The 17,609-nt window shown below is 41.5% G+C and overlaps 1 protein-coding gene across 7 annotated transcripts in view; it reads right to left on the reverse strand.

The window, feature by feature from the left end:
- Positions 1-16,565, reverse strand: part of cnot1 (CCR4-NOT transcription complex, subunit 1) — a 30,948-nt gene extending 14,383 nt beyond the window's left edge. For 3 of the 7 annotated variants that reach the window (XM_026176811.1, XM_026176810.1, XM_026176805.1), the window contains exons 1-19: positions 16,401-16,565; positions 14,714-15,013; positions 14,151-14,258; positions 11,157-11,255; positions 8,167-8,235; positions 7,616-7,670; positions 6,015-6,218; positions 5,711-5,879; positions 5,252-5,378; positions 4,559-4,669; positions 4,246-4,416; positions 3,998-4,125; positions 3,484-3,724; positions 3,199-3,318; positions 2,762-2,884; positions 2,476-2,627; positions 1,783-1,933; positions 1,384-1,582; positions 1,189-1,302 (exon numbers count right to left, since the gene is read on the reverse strand). In XM_026176811.1, coding sequence (XP_026032596.1) covers positions 1,189-1,302; positions 1,384-1,582; positions 1,783-1,933; positions 2,476-2,627; positions 2,762-2,884; positions 3,199-3,318; positions 3,484-3,724; positions 3,998-4,125; positions 4,246-4,416; positions 4,559-4,669; positions 5,252-5,378; positions 5,711-5,879; positions 6,015-6,218; positions 7,616-7,670; positions 8,167-8,235; positions 11,157-11,255; positions 14,151-14,258; positions 14,714-14,815 — 2,443 coding nt within the window. In that variant the 5' untranslated portion in view covers positions 14,816-15,013; positions 16,401-16,565. Of the gene's footprint in view, positions 1-1,188; positions 1,303-1,383; positions 1,583-1,782; positions 1,934-2,475; positions 2,628-2,761; positions 2,885-3,198; positions 3,319-3,483; positions 3,725-3,997; positions 4,126-4,245; positions 4,417-4,558; positions 4,670-5,251; positions 5,379-5,710; positions 5,880-6,014; positions 6,219-7,615; positions 7,671-8,166; positions 8,236-11,156; positions 11,256-14,150; positions 14,259-14,713; positions 15,014-15,443; positions 15,966-16,241; positions 16,363-16,400 lie in introns of those variants that run through there. The other 4 variants (XM_026176808.1, XM_026176809.1, XM_026176807.1 and 1 more) reach the window with 4 other exon arrangements.
- Between the last annotated feature and the right edge of the window lie 1,044 nt (positions 16,566-17,609).

The raw sequence follows: 17,609 nt of genomic DNA on the forward strand, positions 1-17,609 counted from the left end.
ACAACAACAACAGCTGAAACTGAATGACCTGATTCAGCCCAAAGTACAGGCGACAGCTGGAGGTCAATAACAGCTGAGAAAACTTCTTTCACCGTTAACCTTAAAACACCAACATCTAGGGCTGCGCGATATGACCAAAATCAAACGTAACATTTTCTGTAAAGTCTGTGAATCTCGGGCAGCTCGACCTGCGTGAAGTGTTTCCAGCTGCGCGTCGTGTAGCTGGAGTCGAGTGTTTTAACCGATGCATGAAACGACACATTTTTAGACACAAGTTGTAACGGCCGACATTTTCTTTGTGAGTATTTCTTACACGGCGTGCTGCGGGGAAAAGCCTGTTCTAACGTTTGAGTCTAAGGTCTATTTTTTAAGCACCTGGCGGCTCTTTTTTACTTCTCATCTGTAAATAATCTGCTCTTTCACATGATTCAGTTTATTTTGAAAAGTCTCAACAGGATCTTGAGCTTTATTGTGAAAGGTTTATGTGGAACATTAACAAGCGGACACGCGATGGTGTTACCGTCGTTGTTGCTAACGACAACGCATAAAAACAGGCGCTTGTCCGTCCGTAGTGTGGTGATATTAAATATAAGAGAAAGAGAGAAGTTTAAGAAATGAATATAGCCGCTACAGTGACCATCAGAACGATGAAAATAATATTGCTGTAAACAGTTTATTTTACGACACCACGAAACAAACGATAGCGTGAAATGAAACGACAGACGTTTTTATTTCGTCATCCGATATATATCGTTGTATCGAACAGCCCTACCAACATCAATCATTCATGTTCGTCTTTATAGACTGGATGAAAGAAAACAAGTGTCTCTTCATCTTAGAGGCCTCTAACAATTCAGTACTGTAGACAATTACGTCATGTTGAAGAAGCTGAAAAATATTAAAGTGGGGCTGTCAGCAAAAGCAGACAAGGAATGGAAGACTGATCTGTATTTCCTCTCACACTGAAGTCTACAATCATTTTATGTAAAACAAATCACCAATTAACTTGTTTCAGGAATAAAATCTCACGTTAAGGAAACGTTTTGGTGCGGCAGACAAAGTGCCCTGAAAGCCAATTTCTTTAGTAAGTGATTGTTGTCAAAAGCAGAGGAAATACAGTGCTGAGCAGCGCGGGGCGGGGCTCTCAGTCACACCACTACCACCACCACTTACAGGCCTTCATCTTACTCTGCTGAAAGGTTGGTGGGTTCAGGCCCGGTGTGCTCATCTTCCTGGGACCAAAAGGATCAGTGCTCCCTGCTGGCATCCCTAGACCAGGACCGATGCCCGTGCCCAGTGGACCTGGAAGTAACAATAATGTCACTTTTCTGCTTCACACTTGATAGCATGTTTGGATTGAAATACAAAAACCTGAGGTCATACCAGGGAGTTGTGAGGGCAGGCCGGAAATGCTCCCAAAAGGTGTGCTGGGATTAGGATTGGGAAGTGGTGGAAAGGCTTTTGCTGGAGACTGGGGATTATTGAAAGGTGTATTCACTGGGGTTGGGAAACTTATGCTTGGATTGAGGGAAGTAGCTGAGGGCCCCAAATTCAAACCGCCAATGCCACTCAGAGGGTCCATCTAAACAAAGGGACATAAAGTTAAGCAGGCAGGAATGGAACAGAGCTACTAACGTCAGCTTTTTACAGTAAAAGAAAACATGACAGAACTGTTATAGAAACCCAAAACATTGTACACTTTATAAAAGTGTTAATATCAAAATTAGCATCCACAAAACCAATCATGAAAATGTATTTCAAAAGACGTGATATGCAAGATACCTGTACAGGTGAGATGGCATCTAGGGTGCTGGTGCTCGGGGCACGTCCCTTTGGCATTACACCTGGTGGTGGCTGTCGGGCTTTATTCATTACATTGCTGCAATTAGCCACCATCGTCAGGATAGTCTCCGACAACTCCTGGGATACACTGCTAAGGATTTAAAACAAAAACAACATACATGTAAGACAGATGTTACACTGCATCGAACCAGCGTTGGGCTCCACTCGAAGCTCCAAAAGTCCAGGAGCATCAAACAAAAGCCCCTTTTCCTTTAGCACCTACTCGGATCAACTGGCCACAGTTTTCCACTAAGTCAGTCTCTGGTGCTAAAATAGTACCCGCTCGGCCGAGGTTCAAGTGATCCGAGCAGGTACTGAAATGCGATGTCACCAGAGTGCATGCTACTGATTGAGAGATGAGTCGTGAAAGCAGCACGTTCACGAAAATCACAACCGCCATTTTCATAACCTGGCATCGAGGGAAATGGCTACAACTAAGAAGAAAAAGCCGCGGCCCGAGTACGATCACCTCTGCTTGTACCTTTGTTGTAGTGTGTTGCATACCAATTACATCACAGGACGCTCGCTCGCGTTGCTATGATGATGACCACGCACAAAAGGTGGTGCGCAATTGCAATGGAAAAAGCAGTCGATCCGAATAGGGGATAAACACCAGGCTTTAAAGTTCCTCACCCAGCACATGACTGCAAGCAGGCCAGCATGGTGGCTAGAGTCTCTGGAGGCAACTGGGCACTTTTGGGCTGGTCCTTATCAGGAGCCAAACCCCCCATAATGGATGGACAGCGCCTCTTCAAGAACGTCACACAAGCTTGGATGAAAGGTTCCTGTCACAAGAACAAGAAATATAATTAATACAAAACCAGACTTTTCATGAAATACGTTTAATGTTACACTAGCATAAACAGGAAACCCATCTAAAAAGACATATCGATTAGCAATCATTAGTTTAAAGACCTACCCCGTGCTCTCTAATTTTGTCAGTAAGCCATTTATCGAGTTTGAGGTATTCACGACGCGAGGCAAGTGCAGCGAGATCAATAACAAAGGCAAACGGAGTACCATTCAGCAGCATTGATAGAGACTGTAGAGAGGAAAAACACATTCATGTTCACATTGGGTTCACTTAATCTGTCTCCATTTATTACATGAAACATTTAATAATCCACCTTTACAACTATAGACACGGACTCTTTAAATCCAATAATCAGATTATGTACAGAGGTCTGTTATTGCAGCAAATACAATGTTTTTAAATATTAAATCAAAAAAAGTTTCTAAGGAGAGAACCGACATGCTATACAGCGTGTACCTTTACCCTCTACCTTAAATTCAGATGAAATGATACAAGAGTACAAAAACTTTAATGGTCAAGGAGAACGCAGTATTCTAACCAACCTTTAAGTCTTGGGCCACATCCAGGATGCGAGATAACTTTGCTTGGTCATACTGCTCCCCTCTCATGTACCATTCAGCCATCGAATGCATAATTAGCTGACGTATGGAAGGAGACTGTCCCTGCAAGACAGACAGACACAGTTTTGTATGCAAGCAGGATTTTTTTAGTTTTTGTTTTTGAACGACGCACCAAACTAGTAGAAAACTTGAGAAACACTTAACTGAAGACATGACTTGCCAAACAACATGTTACCCAGCAACACTGATCTAATAACAAACACCAACCTGTCCATGCCAGGCATAGTGCAGGATAATGGCGGAGTTGGGGTGATTTCCCAAAAAGATGGGCATCAGGGTGGAGATGAGCTCGTGGCGCAGTGTGTGCCACGAGGTGGTAATCTGCAGTAACGCCAGCACCAACATGTCGGGGCAGTGTTTGATCGGGAAGCTGAACAGCTGCTTCACCTGCTCATACTGGCCCACCTCAGACAGTCGAAGCAGACTCTCCACCAGATCCAGACTTTTCCTGTGAAGAATTACAAAAAGATGAGCACTTTGGCAGAGTTTTAAAGTGTCGTGGTAAACTTGATTTGAAGTGATGGATTTTTTTTTATTTATTCATTTTTAACGTGAACACTTCAGTACACACAGAGGTCCAACTTTGCCTCCAGTTTAAGAGCCCATCAAGGACACCTCAATTACATTTTTACTGCTTTAAAGCAAAATCTGAAGCCACAGTAAGAAAAATACGCAACGGCACACCGTTCTGCAGAGGCAAGGTGATATTCAATTTCCATACCATGTGGCAATCTCTCTATTGTCATCCTCTGGTGGGGCCTTGAGGATGTCAATGGCCACAGTGTGACAAGGGTAGTCAGCAAAGCAAAACACGTCTGGGTTCATCAGGGAGTGTTGAATGAATGACAACTGGAAAAAATACAGAAAAGATGCATTAAACTACACAAATCTATTCCAACTTGACAAAGATTCCTCTCATAATTTTCCCCAAACACCTGAATTTTTACCCTCTCGATGAACATAAGTTACCTGTCCCTCAGCATGTTTCCAAGGCCGATAGATGAGATCCACAGGAAAACTTTCAATGCCCAGCCCTCTCTGGATCCCATACACCACTACCTGCAGGCCTTTGCTGTCTCGGATTATAAAGCCCGGGTGGTCCAGTTCATATGTCACCTCTTTGAAGTTGAGATTGGGATTCTAGGGTATAGGTTAAAAATAAATAAATAAATAAGCAGTGAAAATTCAGCCATTAAAAAGGATTTTTTATTTTTGTTAAGTTTTCCATCTCAGCGTTTCCTGGAAAATTTCTGGTTTTCAGATGAACTGACAGTTCACTTACCACTTCTTTGACAATGTCGATGAGGACCTCAACGTTCCACGTATGTGTCTGCGAACCATCGTTCTTATCTTTCCCATCGCTCCAGATACCGCTTCCTGGAGCAGAGATAGACTGCAGAAAGAGGAAAGCCATCAATCATCCATCAAAATCTGTGTTTGAGCCACCGTCTCCACCTTTGTCCAGTACCATGGGACAGAGTGCACTCACATTTAAAAACAAGAGAAGAGCAAAGCAGGTACGCCTGGGCTTTGATAAGGTTTCTTTTTAACATTAAGCCCACGCTAAGAGGGACAGAAAGAGCCGAGTGTCGAAGGTGAACTGCTACATGCTTACAGAACACAGCATCAGACAGAAGGGCTGCTCGGCCTTGTATGATAACAGGGTACTCTATTCGACTTCATTCTGTCAGTTAAGGCCGACTTCAGCATGAAAATAAAACATGTGCACACGGAGAAGCTGCCTGACATTGAGAAGTCCACAGCTGTGCTAGCCAAATCTTTAACTGGTTGATAATAAAACAGTGTGAACTGCTAGACTGTCTCCTGCACTCAGCAAAAACAACAGCAGTTTGAATCTTCATGTTTGCACTTACAGTAGTTCATGGCAAGTCTGTGTGAAGAGAAACTAACTATGAAGCAAACCAAACAGCGTTCTTACACTTTCCTGTCCCCTCCATCAAATAAAGAGTCTCACCTGTAGTGGGATGCCGTCAGTTAGACCAGAGTGGGTACGAGCCATCATGCCCAGGACCCTGGCTACCTGGCTGGCCGTCACCTCTCTCACCCCATATTGAACGATTATGTTTCTGCACTCGTCCAGACTGAAGAGAGGAAAGAAAAGGTCAATGTTGCCTACAATCCGTCATTACTGAGCACTCGCATGTAATTTCAGACCAGAACTTATATTAGGACAGGATTAAGTAATAACTCACTTTGAGGTTTGTGATAAAGCGTGTTCAAACAATAAAAAGACTGCCAGTTTTCTTTCATATTTATTTAACACAATTTACCAAACACGCAAGAGCTTCTTGGTGCCAACACACGGTCGTTCAAATGATTACTTAGAATTTAGATACAAGACAAATAACTTTAGTCACAGGTTTATTTCTTTTAAATCACTTTGTTCACACAGTTTCAAACAAGCCACACTCACCTAGCACAGAAACCATAGCCAACTTCTTGAATGAATTCTGCAAGAGAACTCTCCATCCTGGTCTTAGCTAACTCCCCCGAGTCAGGTAGGATCCTGTCCATGAGAATGTCCCGTTTTTCAGGGTACAGCAGTGGTGCGAGCACCACAGGACAGCGCTCCTGGGGGAAATCTGACAGCAACACACAGAAAGCGTGGCAGAGTCAGATTGGGAAAACAAAACTGGCCGTTTCACCATATCGAGTCAGTCTGCGTGCATATTTAAGATTTACAATCAGCCCCCCCCCCCCCAACTGATCCTCCATACCTCGGCAAAGTGTTTTGAGGAAGGCGTCAATCTGCTCTTGCCCTACCCCACTGGCTCCCTTCTGTCCAAACAGTAGATGGGAGAGCAGTAGGTGCAGCACCTCTATGGCAATGTCTTGGAAGCCACCTTCTTGGTTTCCTCCAAGATCTGCGTCAACGTATGACCGCAGGAGGTCTGGAAGTTTCTGCTTGATGAACTGAGCAGCTGAGAGAAAAAAAACAGTTTATCATGTGCTTTCCTGTGTACTATGTTTGAAAAAGAAAAAAAAATCATTAGGTGCAGCTAATGTGAAACATTTAAGTGATTAAATGTTCAGAAGAATGATAGGGACAGTACGCCATGCCTTCCAGAAATGACTGCAATCAAAGCACACAATGCTCCTTAATGCATCTCCGCAAGAAGCGTGTTTGTGTGCAAAAGAGATGAACTGAAATCTTGAAACAAAGTCAAGCATTGATTTCAGGATTTCTCTGCATTGGTAAGCGTGTGTGTGACAGGTAGAGCTGCCACGATTAGTCGACTAGTCGCGATTACGTCGACTATCAAAATCGTCGACGACTGATTTAATAGTCGACGCGTCGTTTGAAGCTTTGTAAGATCGCAAAAGACGCAGGAATAAGTAGCAGGATTTAAGAGTGTAATAACGGACTGAAACAGAAGATGGCAGCACTGCATGTACAAGGATGCCAGCTGCCGTTAAACCCCGAAGAAGAAGAAGCAGCTGTGTCCCAGAATTCATAGCGCGGCCCAGCGCAGTTTCCAACAATGGCGGCAGCTAGTTAGTTTTAATGTTACTCTTATTATTCTTTCTGGGTCACAAAATAAACGTTTAACATATTTTCAGGCGAGAATGTAGCTGTGCAAACCTCAAATATCTGCTCAGTTTATCAGGACACCACATATTTTCAAAAGCGCTCCGACGTTTTCGGAGGCGTCTGTTACCCACTAGCTCGATAGCTAGCCGGGGGCTAGGCTCACTAGAGCCGTGAGAACACCGTAAATCGGTTTGGCTGATGCAAAACGAGGGATTTAGGAGAATGATCAACACCCTAGACAAACGCTACACAGTGCCGTCCCGCAACTATTTTTCTATTGTTGCACTACCTGCTCTATACACGCAGCATCGAGCAACGGTGGAGACAGAATTTCAAGCAGTACAACATTTTTCGGCAACAACAAAACGTGAGACATTTGTTGTTTTTATGTTTATTTATTGTTTTTATGTTCAATCTCAACTGTTACGAAGTTGATGTGCAGTTAATAAGTGCAATAAATATTTATACTGGAAAAGAAAATCGTGAGAGAATCATGATCTCAATTCTAAGCAAAAAAAATCGTGATTCTCATTTTATGCAAAATCGTGCAGCCCTAGCTGGCATAAAGAATGCAAACTGCATACCAGCAGCAGACTACCAGGCTCATTTCAGCCAAGATTTTAAGACAATTCAGGAAGAACAAGCATGAAATGTATTAGTTCATCTTTAGAAATACAAGATTTGTTGGAAACATAACCGTTTGTTCACTTTACTGACAAATACTGCTAGAAAAACACTGTTTATTCACTGGGTTTAAATAAATGAAGGTGTGCTAGAAAAACTTACCAAAGCCACGAAGGTCTGTGTTGCTGGAGTTGAGCAGAGCAAGGCCAAATATAACCTGAGGGGTAAAAAAACAAAACACTTAAAAGGAGAGCCTAATGTTTCCTTGATTTCATACAGAGAATCTTTAGATCAAAATTTAACTTTATGTTCATACAAGTGCCAAAGCTACTATATTGCATTTACATTGTTTTCACTTGATCCTTTACCACCTAGTGTCATCGAGGCCACTTGTCCTTAATTTGTCATTTTTCGCTGAAAAGTTACAAAATACATTCTCATCTTTGAGGAACTACTTAAATTTTCTATTTATCCCAGAATGGTGGGAGCTACAGTTAAGTAAATCATTGCAAAGTTGACTTCTGTCTGTTCAGACATCAGCATATGTGAAAGCTTTGAAGCTCGTCTTCTCTTCTTTCCAAAACAGTTTGAATTTTGTTTAAGGGAAAAACTGTCTCGGAGTTAGTCATTTAAAGAATGCTTGTAAAATGGGCTCGCTGATGGGCCAATGGTTTAAAATAAAGAAAGAAATAAAGTTGATAGAGCGGGCTTACCTCTTGGACTTTGCTGAGCTTAAGAACTTTGCTCAATTGAGTGAATAAGTGAGCAGATGGCTTCAAACTCTGAAAGACAATTTAAATCAACAATGAAAACCGGTTGTTATCTTGTGTTTCACCTGAAGGTTGAAATACAATTCATTGTTAGTATTCGTAAACACCTTTAACATGTCGGTACAAACATGGGCGTCTCGAGTTTGTCTCTCAGCTACTTAACCCTTTAAGACCATAGAACCAAGTTCGCCAGAGCTTATCTTTATATTTTTCATGCTGTACTGCCAATTTTGGGAGCACTTCAAGTTGCTACGCATCAATACAACCGTTATAGCCCAAATTTTAATAATATGTCTGCATTAAATCCATAGGAACTACAGTGGGGCAAAAAAGTATTTAGTCAGCCACCGATTGTGCAAGTTCCCCCACTTAAAATGATGACAGAGGTCAGTAATTTGCACCAGAGGTACACTTCAACTGTGAGAGACAGAATGTGAAAAAAAAATCCATGAATCCACATGGTAGGATTTGTAAAGAATTTATTGGTAAATCAGGGTGGAAAATAAGTATTTGGTCAATAACAAAAATACAACTCAATACTTTGTAACATAACCTTTGTTGGCAATAACAGAGGTCAAACGTTTACTATAGGTCTTTACCAGGTTTGCACACACAGTAGCTGGTATTTTGGCCCATTCCTCCATGCAGATCTTCTCGAGAGCAGTGATGTTTTGGGGCTGTCGCCGAGCAACACGGACTTTCAACTCCCGCCACAGATTTTCTATGGGGTTGAGGTCTGGAGACTGGCTAGGCCACTCCAGGACTTTCAAATGCTTCTTACGGAGCCACTCCTTTGTTGCCCGGGCGGTGTGTTTTGGATCATTGTCATGTTGGAAGACCCAGCCTCGTTTCATCTTCAAAGTTCTCACTGATGGAAGGAGGTTTTGGCTCAAAATCTCACGATACATGGCCCCATTCATTCTGTCCTTAACACGGATCAGTCGTCCTGTCCCCTTGGCAGAAAAACAGCCCCATAGCATGATGTTTCCACCCCCATGCTTCACAGTAGGTATGGTGTTCTTGGGATGCAACTCAGTATTCTTCTTCCTCCAAACACGACCAGTTGAGTTTATACCAAAAAGTTCTACTTTGGTTTCATCTGACCACATGACATTCTCCCAATCCTCTGCTGTATCATCCATGTGCTCTCTGGCAAACTTCAGACGGGCCTGGACATGCACTGGCTTCAGCAGCGGAACACGTCTGGCACTGCGGGATTTGATTCCTGTCGTTGTAGTGTGTTACTGATGGTGACCTTTGTTACTTTGGTCCCAGCTCTCTGCAGGTCATTCACCAGGTCCCCCCGTGTGGTTCTGGGATCTTTGCTCACCGTTCTCATGATCATTTTGACCCCACGGGATGAGATCTTGCGTGGAGCCCCAGATCGAGGGAGATTATCAGTGGTCCTGTATGTCTTCCATTTTCTGATGATTGCTCCCACAGTTGGTTTTTTCACACCAAGCTGCTTGCCTATTGTAGATTCACTCTTCCCAGTCTGGTGCAGGTCTACAATACTTTTCCTGGTGTCCTTCGAAAGCTCTTTGGTCTTGGCCATGGCGGAGTTTGGAGTCTGACTGTTTGAGGCTGTGGACAGGTGTCTTTTATACAGATGATGAGTTCAAACAGGTGCCATTCATACAGGTAACGAGTGGGGGACAGAAAAGCTTCTTACAGAAGACGTTACAGGTCTGTGAGAGCCAGAGATTTTCCTTGTTTGAGGTGACCAAATACTTATTTTCCACCCTGATTTACCAATAAATTCTTTACAAATCCTACCATGTGGATTCATGGATTTTTTTTTCACATTCTGTCTCTCACAGTTGAAGTGTACCTCTGGTGCAAATTACTGACCTCTGTCATCATTTTAAGTGGGGGAACTTGCACAATCGGTGGCTGACTAAATACTTTTTTGCCCCACTGTACATAAATTGCAAAAAAGTGCAATAAACTACAAAAAAAATGGAAAAAAAAAAACAACACTATTTTTTTTACATATATTTCTAGTTAGAGAAATTTAAGAACTTTATCCCCCAAAACTGTAAATACAAAAAAGTTGCACAAAATGGTTTCCAGAGGAAATTTGTGCTTCATAGTTTTATTTTTGAGATGCACCATTTTTTTATGGACTGCAGGAAAAACCAAAATAAATATCGTAATGCAAATTTGCAAAAAAAACCCAAAAAAAAACAAACAAACAAAAAAACCACCAAACACACAAACAAACAGCATGTGCATCAAAAACTATTTCCAGCAGTTCCAAGAAACAATACAGAAAAGCATAAAGTCAAACAGGACTTTTAAAAACACCAGTATAGGCTTATAAGGCCCTGAAGGTAAAAAACAAAAACTGTTTTCTGCAAAAAATGACAGCACTTCCGGTTTTGGGCAGGTAATGGCGGATATGTGATAGTTTGCGCTGATGTCTATTCCAATGCAGGAAGTGTTTTGAACAGCTGATCGGATCGGCAAAGCCTGTTTCTGGAATATTATGTATTTGTTAGCTTGCTTCCACCAGTGTGTGAATGTGAGAGTGAATGAATAGTGGCATTGTAAAGCGCTTTGGGTGCCTTGAAAAGCGCTATATAAACCCAATCATCATCATCATCATTATTATTATTATCATTATTATTATTATTGTTGCTGCAAGTGCTTTTTACGCAGTTTCTGCAAAGCTTTATGTGGAAGGAAACTGACCTAGGACAAGCTGATGGCACAAGATGCAAGTACAACTCCTCCGGTTTCATATGCAAAAAAAAATTACTGCGCTAGCTTACGTGGTTGCAGAGCTACAGGAATTTAAAAATAGTTACACAACATGGAGCGTGCCCACTCCGACCGGTCTTAAAGGGTTAAAGCCCAACATGTAAAAAAGTGGTTTAATAGATCAAGAGCTTATCTTACTGATACGCTGACATTTCAGCATCTTTCCTTACCTTCTGGTAGTGCAGGGGATTGTCGATGGCGTAGCACAGAGTAGAGATAAAATTTGGTTTTGATATCAGCGACACACACTCCTGGATCAGAAACTGTGTCTTTGACAGGTTGGAGGAAAAAAATAAAAAAAGTTTAGGGTGAAGAACAAAATCAGAAAACTCATAAAAACAATAACCAGACTAAGCCATTTTAATTAATGTAACTTTCCTAACAGAGTTACCAGTGACTTATGAAGTATAGGTTTCCCCACTTACAGGGGCACAAACAAAGCTGCACAGAGACCGCGGTGAGCTGTCAACACACCAAACTGCATCTCGGAGAAAGTGTATTCTGTTTTTTAATAACGTCAAAGACACAAACAACGTGCATTTCAGGGGTTTAAGCTAATTTTCTGATTATAATAGCAGTGTCCTAAGCAAGGATTCATCTTTCTTCTGCAAGTTTTGTTTGCCCAACTCCACTATTACCAAATATGAAATGTATAAGATTGTCATTAAACATAAAGTGTGAAGGAGTTGATGACAGATGCTTGTGTCTTACAGCTTACAACATCAGAGCTCAGTTAATAAGTTACTGTCAAAGTGAAAAGAAGGTACTTGTACTCTTGGACAGCCACCCACAGTGGACTCACACTTTGCTGCTGGAAGCTGATTTTATTACAATAGTTGCTCCAACAGTTTAAAGGTAATTTCAAAGGAAGATGTATTTTCATGTTTTCATGGCCAACAGCTTTCAGAAAATGACAGATTTAATAACAAACGCTAAGTTCACAAAAGAAGAAGAAAAATAAATATGATACTAAACAGGAATTGATTACATCAGCCTTCTACGTATTACTGGGGCTCCAAGAAGCAACAGCAGTCCGACTCTCAAGAAGAGATGTGAAACTAAACCAGAGGTTAAAACGGATCTTACCAAGTGAAACCATTTTACATTTTAGTTTCCATATTGCAACCCCCTAACCCTAATGTTTTGTTTACACCATTTTTATTCTTTCCAAATAGAGTCTAGTTGAAATTCGAGCAGGATAAATTTTTCTCTTCATTTCTGCCAAATTACTGCTGTAAACACAACCAATAATAAGTTAAAGGAAAGTTTCAGGCAACTTTAAAAGACTGATTATTTTCTGAAGTTGTTTGGAGCAAGAACAGAGTTTCTGGTCATCCACTGCTAAAAGCTTACGTGTCTGTTTGATGTTGGATGATCTGATAGCCTCGTGTTGGTGTCGGTGTTGTTCCCAGACCATCATGAAAATGTTGTTCCAGGTTCAACATTGGAAGTGACCAATCACATTGTTGTGACGTTATTCTTTTGCGCGCCAAGCCATTCGTGCATTTATGAAATTCCAATGTTGCAAGGACAATATCAATTCTGCTTACTGTTTATTAAAGGGTCAGGGTCTGTTGATCGGCGGACAGAGGCGGTTTCACGCAGCTTAAGTACAGTTTTTTGTTTTACGCCGGTTTTTCCCGAAGTCGCAAAAGTATGACGTCACAACATTCTGATTGGTCACTTGCAATGTTGATCCTGGAACAACATTTAGTATGATGATCTGGGAACAACACCAACACGAGGATATCAGATCGTGCTTTGATGTTAGTAATCAAGTAAGTAGATGGCAGTGCAAGGGTCAGAGTCTGTAACTACTGCATTTCTGACACGTCAAACGCCTATATCCTTATACATTACATTAACTGGTGTTCAAAATGGAGAAATTGCAGCCAGCGGTTGTATATTTACAGTTATTATCACTACAGCAAACCAAAAGACCCCCAATGTTGCAAAGGCAGTCTAAGGAGCAAGCACAGTCAATTAGTATCAGCCCCATCTCCATCCCTAAGGTCTAATATCTCAACTCTCACAGAGTTCACTGATGCCACATGTGTTCACAGCTGTATAGAATAGAATGCCTTTTACTGTCACGATTCTCACGTACAATGTGATACAGAGCATCTCCTACCCAATGCAAACATGTGGGGAAAAAAAGGGGTGTGAGGTGCACAGTTCTGCAGCACTATATACACATGAACAGTAGTCAAAAAAAATATAAAAAAGTAAAAAAAAAAAATACAAATCTGCAATAAAATAAATAGTGTTCTAAATTTATGTGCAATAAGCCACACTGTAAATAAAGTAACGCATAGTAGTGATGGTAGTCTGTTTGAAGTCGTTGGATTGGGGGGTGAAGTGTGTGGTCAGTGCATGTGTGAGTTCAGGGTGGTTATGGCTTTTCTGTAGTGCTTGAGTGAGTCATGCTCAAAACACTATGAAAGGAATGGGACATTTTGCTTGGAAACAACATCCCCACTGAAATTTAAAAGAAAAGAGGCGCTGTTACTTTGTTATTGGTCCTTGTTTCTGTCATTCTAGCGGTAATAAATGTCAAAGAAAAATGCCAAATTCAAAGAAAGCAATGAACATATCCTGTGTAAACATTTAAATTTTAAAAACACCATGCTGCCATTTGGCAGCCAATTTCTTATCTACATGCTCCATGGAGCATGTCTTTATGGATCCAGCAATTTTTCAGGATCAGGCCTTAAAAAAAAAGAAAGAAAAAAAAAATACCCTTGCAGAAACTGAGGTATTCTTCCTAAACAAAGTGTGTGTATGCTGTGAACAAACAGCCACCTTGGAGGATGTCAGTGAAAACATATCAAAGGGTAACAACAAACAAATTTAAAAACATTTAATTAAAATGCCACACCGCACCTCCTTAGATCCCCCATCAAAATCTTTTCCAAGTACGAAGAAGTTGAGATAAGCAATGGTTGAGCAAACTGAAGAACAAACACGAACACTCGGCCACCATGTTAAAGCTAAGTGTGTTTTCCACCTAATGGCTCTGCGCACATCCCTTCTAGTAAGACGAAAACCTGTCAAAACCCACTCAAGAGTTTTGTTTTGCTCCTCTGGCAAAATTTAGCTGCAGCCTTAAATGACAACAGCACATATGAAAATCCAGAATTCAAACGTCTCAAATTTAAAGTTACCTGGTGAAAGTCCTTGCCACTGCTTTTACCATCGCCACTGAAATCCACATGGGAGAAGAGACAGCGTAGTAGATGCCTGTCTGCCTCAGGACCGTGACGATTTACAATCTGGGAGAGCACATGAAACACACCAAAATGTCAGAACATGTCACACAGACCATCACAGACACACTAAGCCATATAAAGTTCAAGTTTTCATAACAATGTGGCCACAAGTGAAACATCAAAACGGCAAGATGGTGTCCTCTTTGCTCCTCCTTTCACCGAGGGAAAAAGAGCACTGCCCAGCTGATCCAATAGTATCTTGAAAGTGAGCCAACTTAAACTTCTCTGATACGCAGACCCTGATCAACATTGGGCAGTCCTAGCGTATTAGCATCATAAAATTTACACACACAGCTCTCTAAAACAGAAGAAAAATGCAATTTTTTGTTTAATTAAGGTTTTAAACATCTACAACTTTAAGTGAATAGAATATCTTGTGGTGTTTAAGTATTCCAAGATATCTGTTTGCAAATTTAAAATTAAATAAATAACAGTAAAGACTTTTCGCTACCACTCACATGCTGTATTTCCTGCTGGCTGGCTCGGTAGTTTTTCTTTGTTAAATTGTCCACCAGATAGCTGATTTGAGACAAAGCCAGCGAGAGCGAGTCAAGATTCATTGCTGGTTGGGGCGGAAGCAGGCGGCCGAGCACGGCGCAAAATCACCATTATTCCCCTTTAGTCACTTCAGTGATAAGTTACTTCTGCTCCCCCCCCCCCAAAAGGTGTGAATAATGTTGACTTCCAAGGTAATGGTGGGTGGGTGGCTCCCGGTGCTAAGTAGGTAGAGTCTTTCAGTTTAAAATCAAGTTCAGCATCTGAAACAAGAAAAACAAACACAAAAATCACTTTGAAATATAAGAGAGAAACTTACTTTTGAGCTGCACTAAACTTTATGTGCAGCCTAGGTGCCACTAATGAGGCCTACTTGAATGACAGACCCAACAATGCAGTGAATAACTGCATGGCTACTTATCTGCTAATAAATTCAGAAACAACAGTGAAAGAAGTTACTGCCACACAGTTTGGTACAACATATGCACTAAGATTGTATAGGGTTGCATAAACTACACTAGGCCTTAAAAACACCGTAATGTTTGGAACAGAGTCACTCCGGTTTGGTCACTTAATGAAATGCCCCCCAAAAAAGTACGTGGCGTTAAAAGCAACCAGCCCTGAGTTTACAATGAGAAAAGGACAAGTGTGGAAATCACACACTGAAACAAAGAGCAGGCTAACGTAACTTACCAAATCTTGGAGAGTACCTATGCGCAAGCATGAGACATTTTTATGAGCGTTAACAGATTCATAATTTACCCAAACGTCTTAATATGCGAATAAAGACAACGTTTAAAAAATGTCAAGATTCAGGGACTCGGTTCATGTAGCAAGTAGTGAAACATGCCAAATACTCGAGCTAACTATCACCATGACGCTGATAAACACTTGCTACGGAGCAGTTAGCCCTTATGTTCACCGAATATTAGCTTCGTATTAACATAAAACATGAGATGTATTATTGTTTACTCAGCCAAGTCTAAACGGGAATTTAAATCGGATCGATACCATTCGTCGCTGATTAAATACCAACATTAACCCATTACCAGCCCCGGGTGCGAGAGTACAGGCTAATGCTATCTCATTAGCAATGTGAAGCTAACGGCAACGTGAGTCCCGTTTCATGTTGGTTATTGTTATACAGCAGAATCGAATAAAATGGCATTCCTTTTACACATTCAGATACAAGTTGTTTATGTAAGCAACTACTAAGGTTTGGAACGCCACATTTGGCCGGAAGCCTGAAGGCCGCGAGCGCAATACTCGGACGGGTTTTGCGCGATCATGTCAGCTAACGTTAGCACTAACCTTTTTAACGCTAGCCTCGCTCTCTCTTCGGGCTCCGACTAGTTTATGGAATCGCTAACACTTTACTTAAAACTGCTATCTTCGGACATAACGTAAATCTCACGTGTTACCTGAACAAATACACGTATACAGCGGTACCTTCGCTACACGAAAAACTTTGCTAAATTATGGAATTTTTACTTTTTTGCGTTCACCAATATGACAGCTGTTTCTCAGCAAGTAGACCTCCCCCGCTCCGGGAGCTAACGGCTATTCTCCGTATTAATATCGCTGCTTTTGTGCCAATTTCTCAACCTAAAGCAATCCACGATCATTTGTTAAATATATCACAAGCCTCACCGTGCTCTCAATAAAGTAATTCAGATCCTCATCTCTTTTTGTTTCTCGGAACAAACTTGACGAAATGGAAGGGTTGCCGTGCCTTCAATTCAGTTTGATTTTCAAAATAAAATGGCGACTATCACCGCCGCGGCGCGCTCACGGTTCGAGAGAGACGAGTGCGTGAACTTATTCGCGCGACACACACCTGAAACCGCCACATATTCAGTCAGTATTTTATTCATTTAAAACGATAAAAGAGAAGAAGTTATATACGACAAACAATGAAACTGGCGATATTAAAAATATCTAAATAAAAAGGTTTGCTGTGCAGATTTTTTCCCCCTAAACTAGGAAGGAATACATTTTAAAGGGACCTGCGCAAATTTCACACGTGAAGGTGAGCAGGCTGGTGCTCTGCAGCCTGTGCTTTCTGTTTCTTTTGTAATGATGAAAACGATGTCACTGGGGTTGTAAATTCAGGGACATGGCAGACGATTTGGGTTTCATTAGGTTGTAAATAAAAAAGGATGGTACGGCTAAACAAAAAAAGATCCCACCTATAGCTTGCAGGGTTGGCCAGATACCTACAAGGTTGGTCTGACTACAAGCAGGCGGAAAGGCAGTTTGGTGTCAGCGTCAATGTCAAGAAAATAAATGAGATATAGATTTCAGGTGGCACAGAAAGTGGGGAAGCAGGTGTGAAAATGGTCTCCAGCAAGGATTTTACCTGGAGCCAAAACACTTCCTTCCTTCCTTCTGCAGATGTGTGGTTCGTGCATCACTATGTGGTGTGGCGGCTGCTCTGTGACAGGGAAGAAGACTCTACTGAGGGTGATGAAAGCTGCACAGAGGATTGTTGCCAGCAGCTTCACCACCACCATGGACATCTACATCAGCAGATGCAGGAAAAGGACCTGCTGTATCTTGAAAGAGCCTATAGTCACCCAGGACACACACTATTATTGTCCCCCTCCCCTCAGGCAGGAGCATCAAGAGTAGAGTTCCCAGACTAAGAGACAGTTAACACGGTTGAACTTTGGTGGTGCTTTCTATCATCTGCTACTCCCAACCAAAAGCAACAGATATGAGCAATCGCCTGTCTTTGTGCTATTTGCTGCACATGTTGTAAACATGTTCAGTTCCTTGGTTCTGCAAATATTCCTCTTGTGTTCACATTGTTGTTGATCAGTACAGGTGTTGGAATGACAATAAAAATCCTTGAATCAA

This window comes from Astatotilapia calliptera, chromosome 7 (assembly GCF_900246225.1).
Source record: "Astatotilapia calliptera chromosome 7, fAstCal1.2, whole genome shotgun sequence".
NCBI classification, from domain to species: domain Eukaryota; kingdom Metazoa; phylum Chordata; class Actinopteri; order Cichliformes; family Cichlidae; genus Astatotilapia; species Astatotilapia calliptera.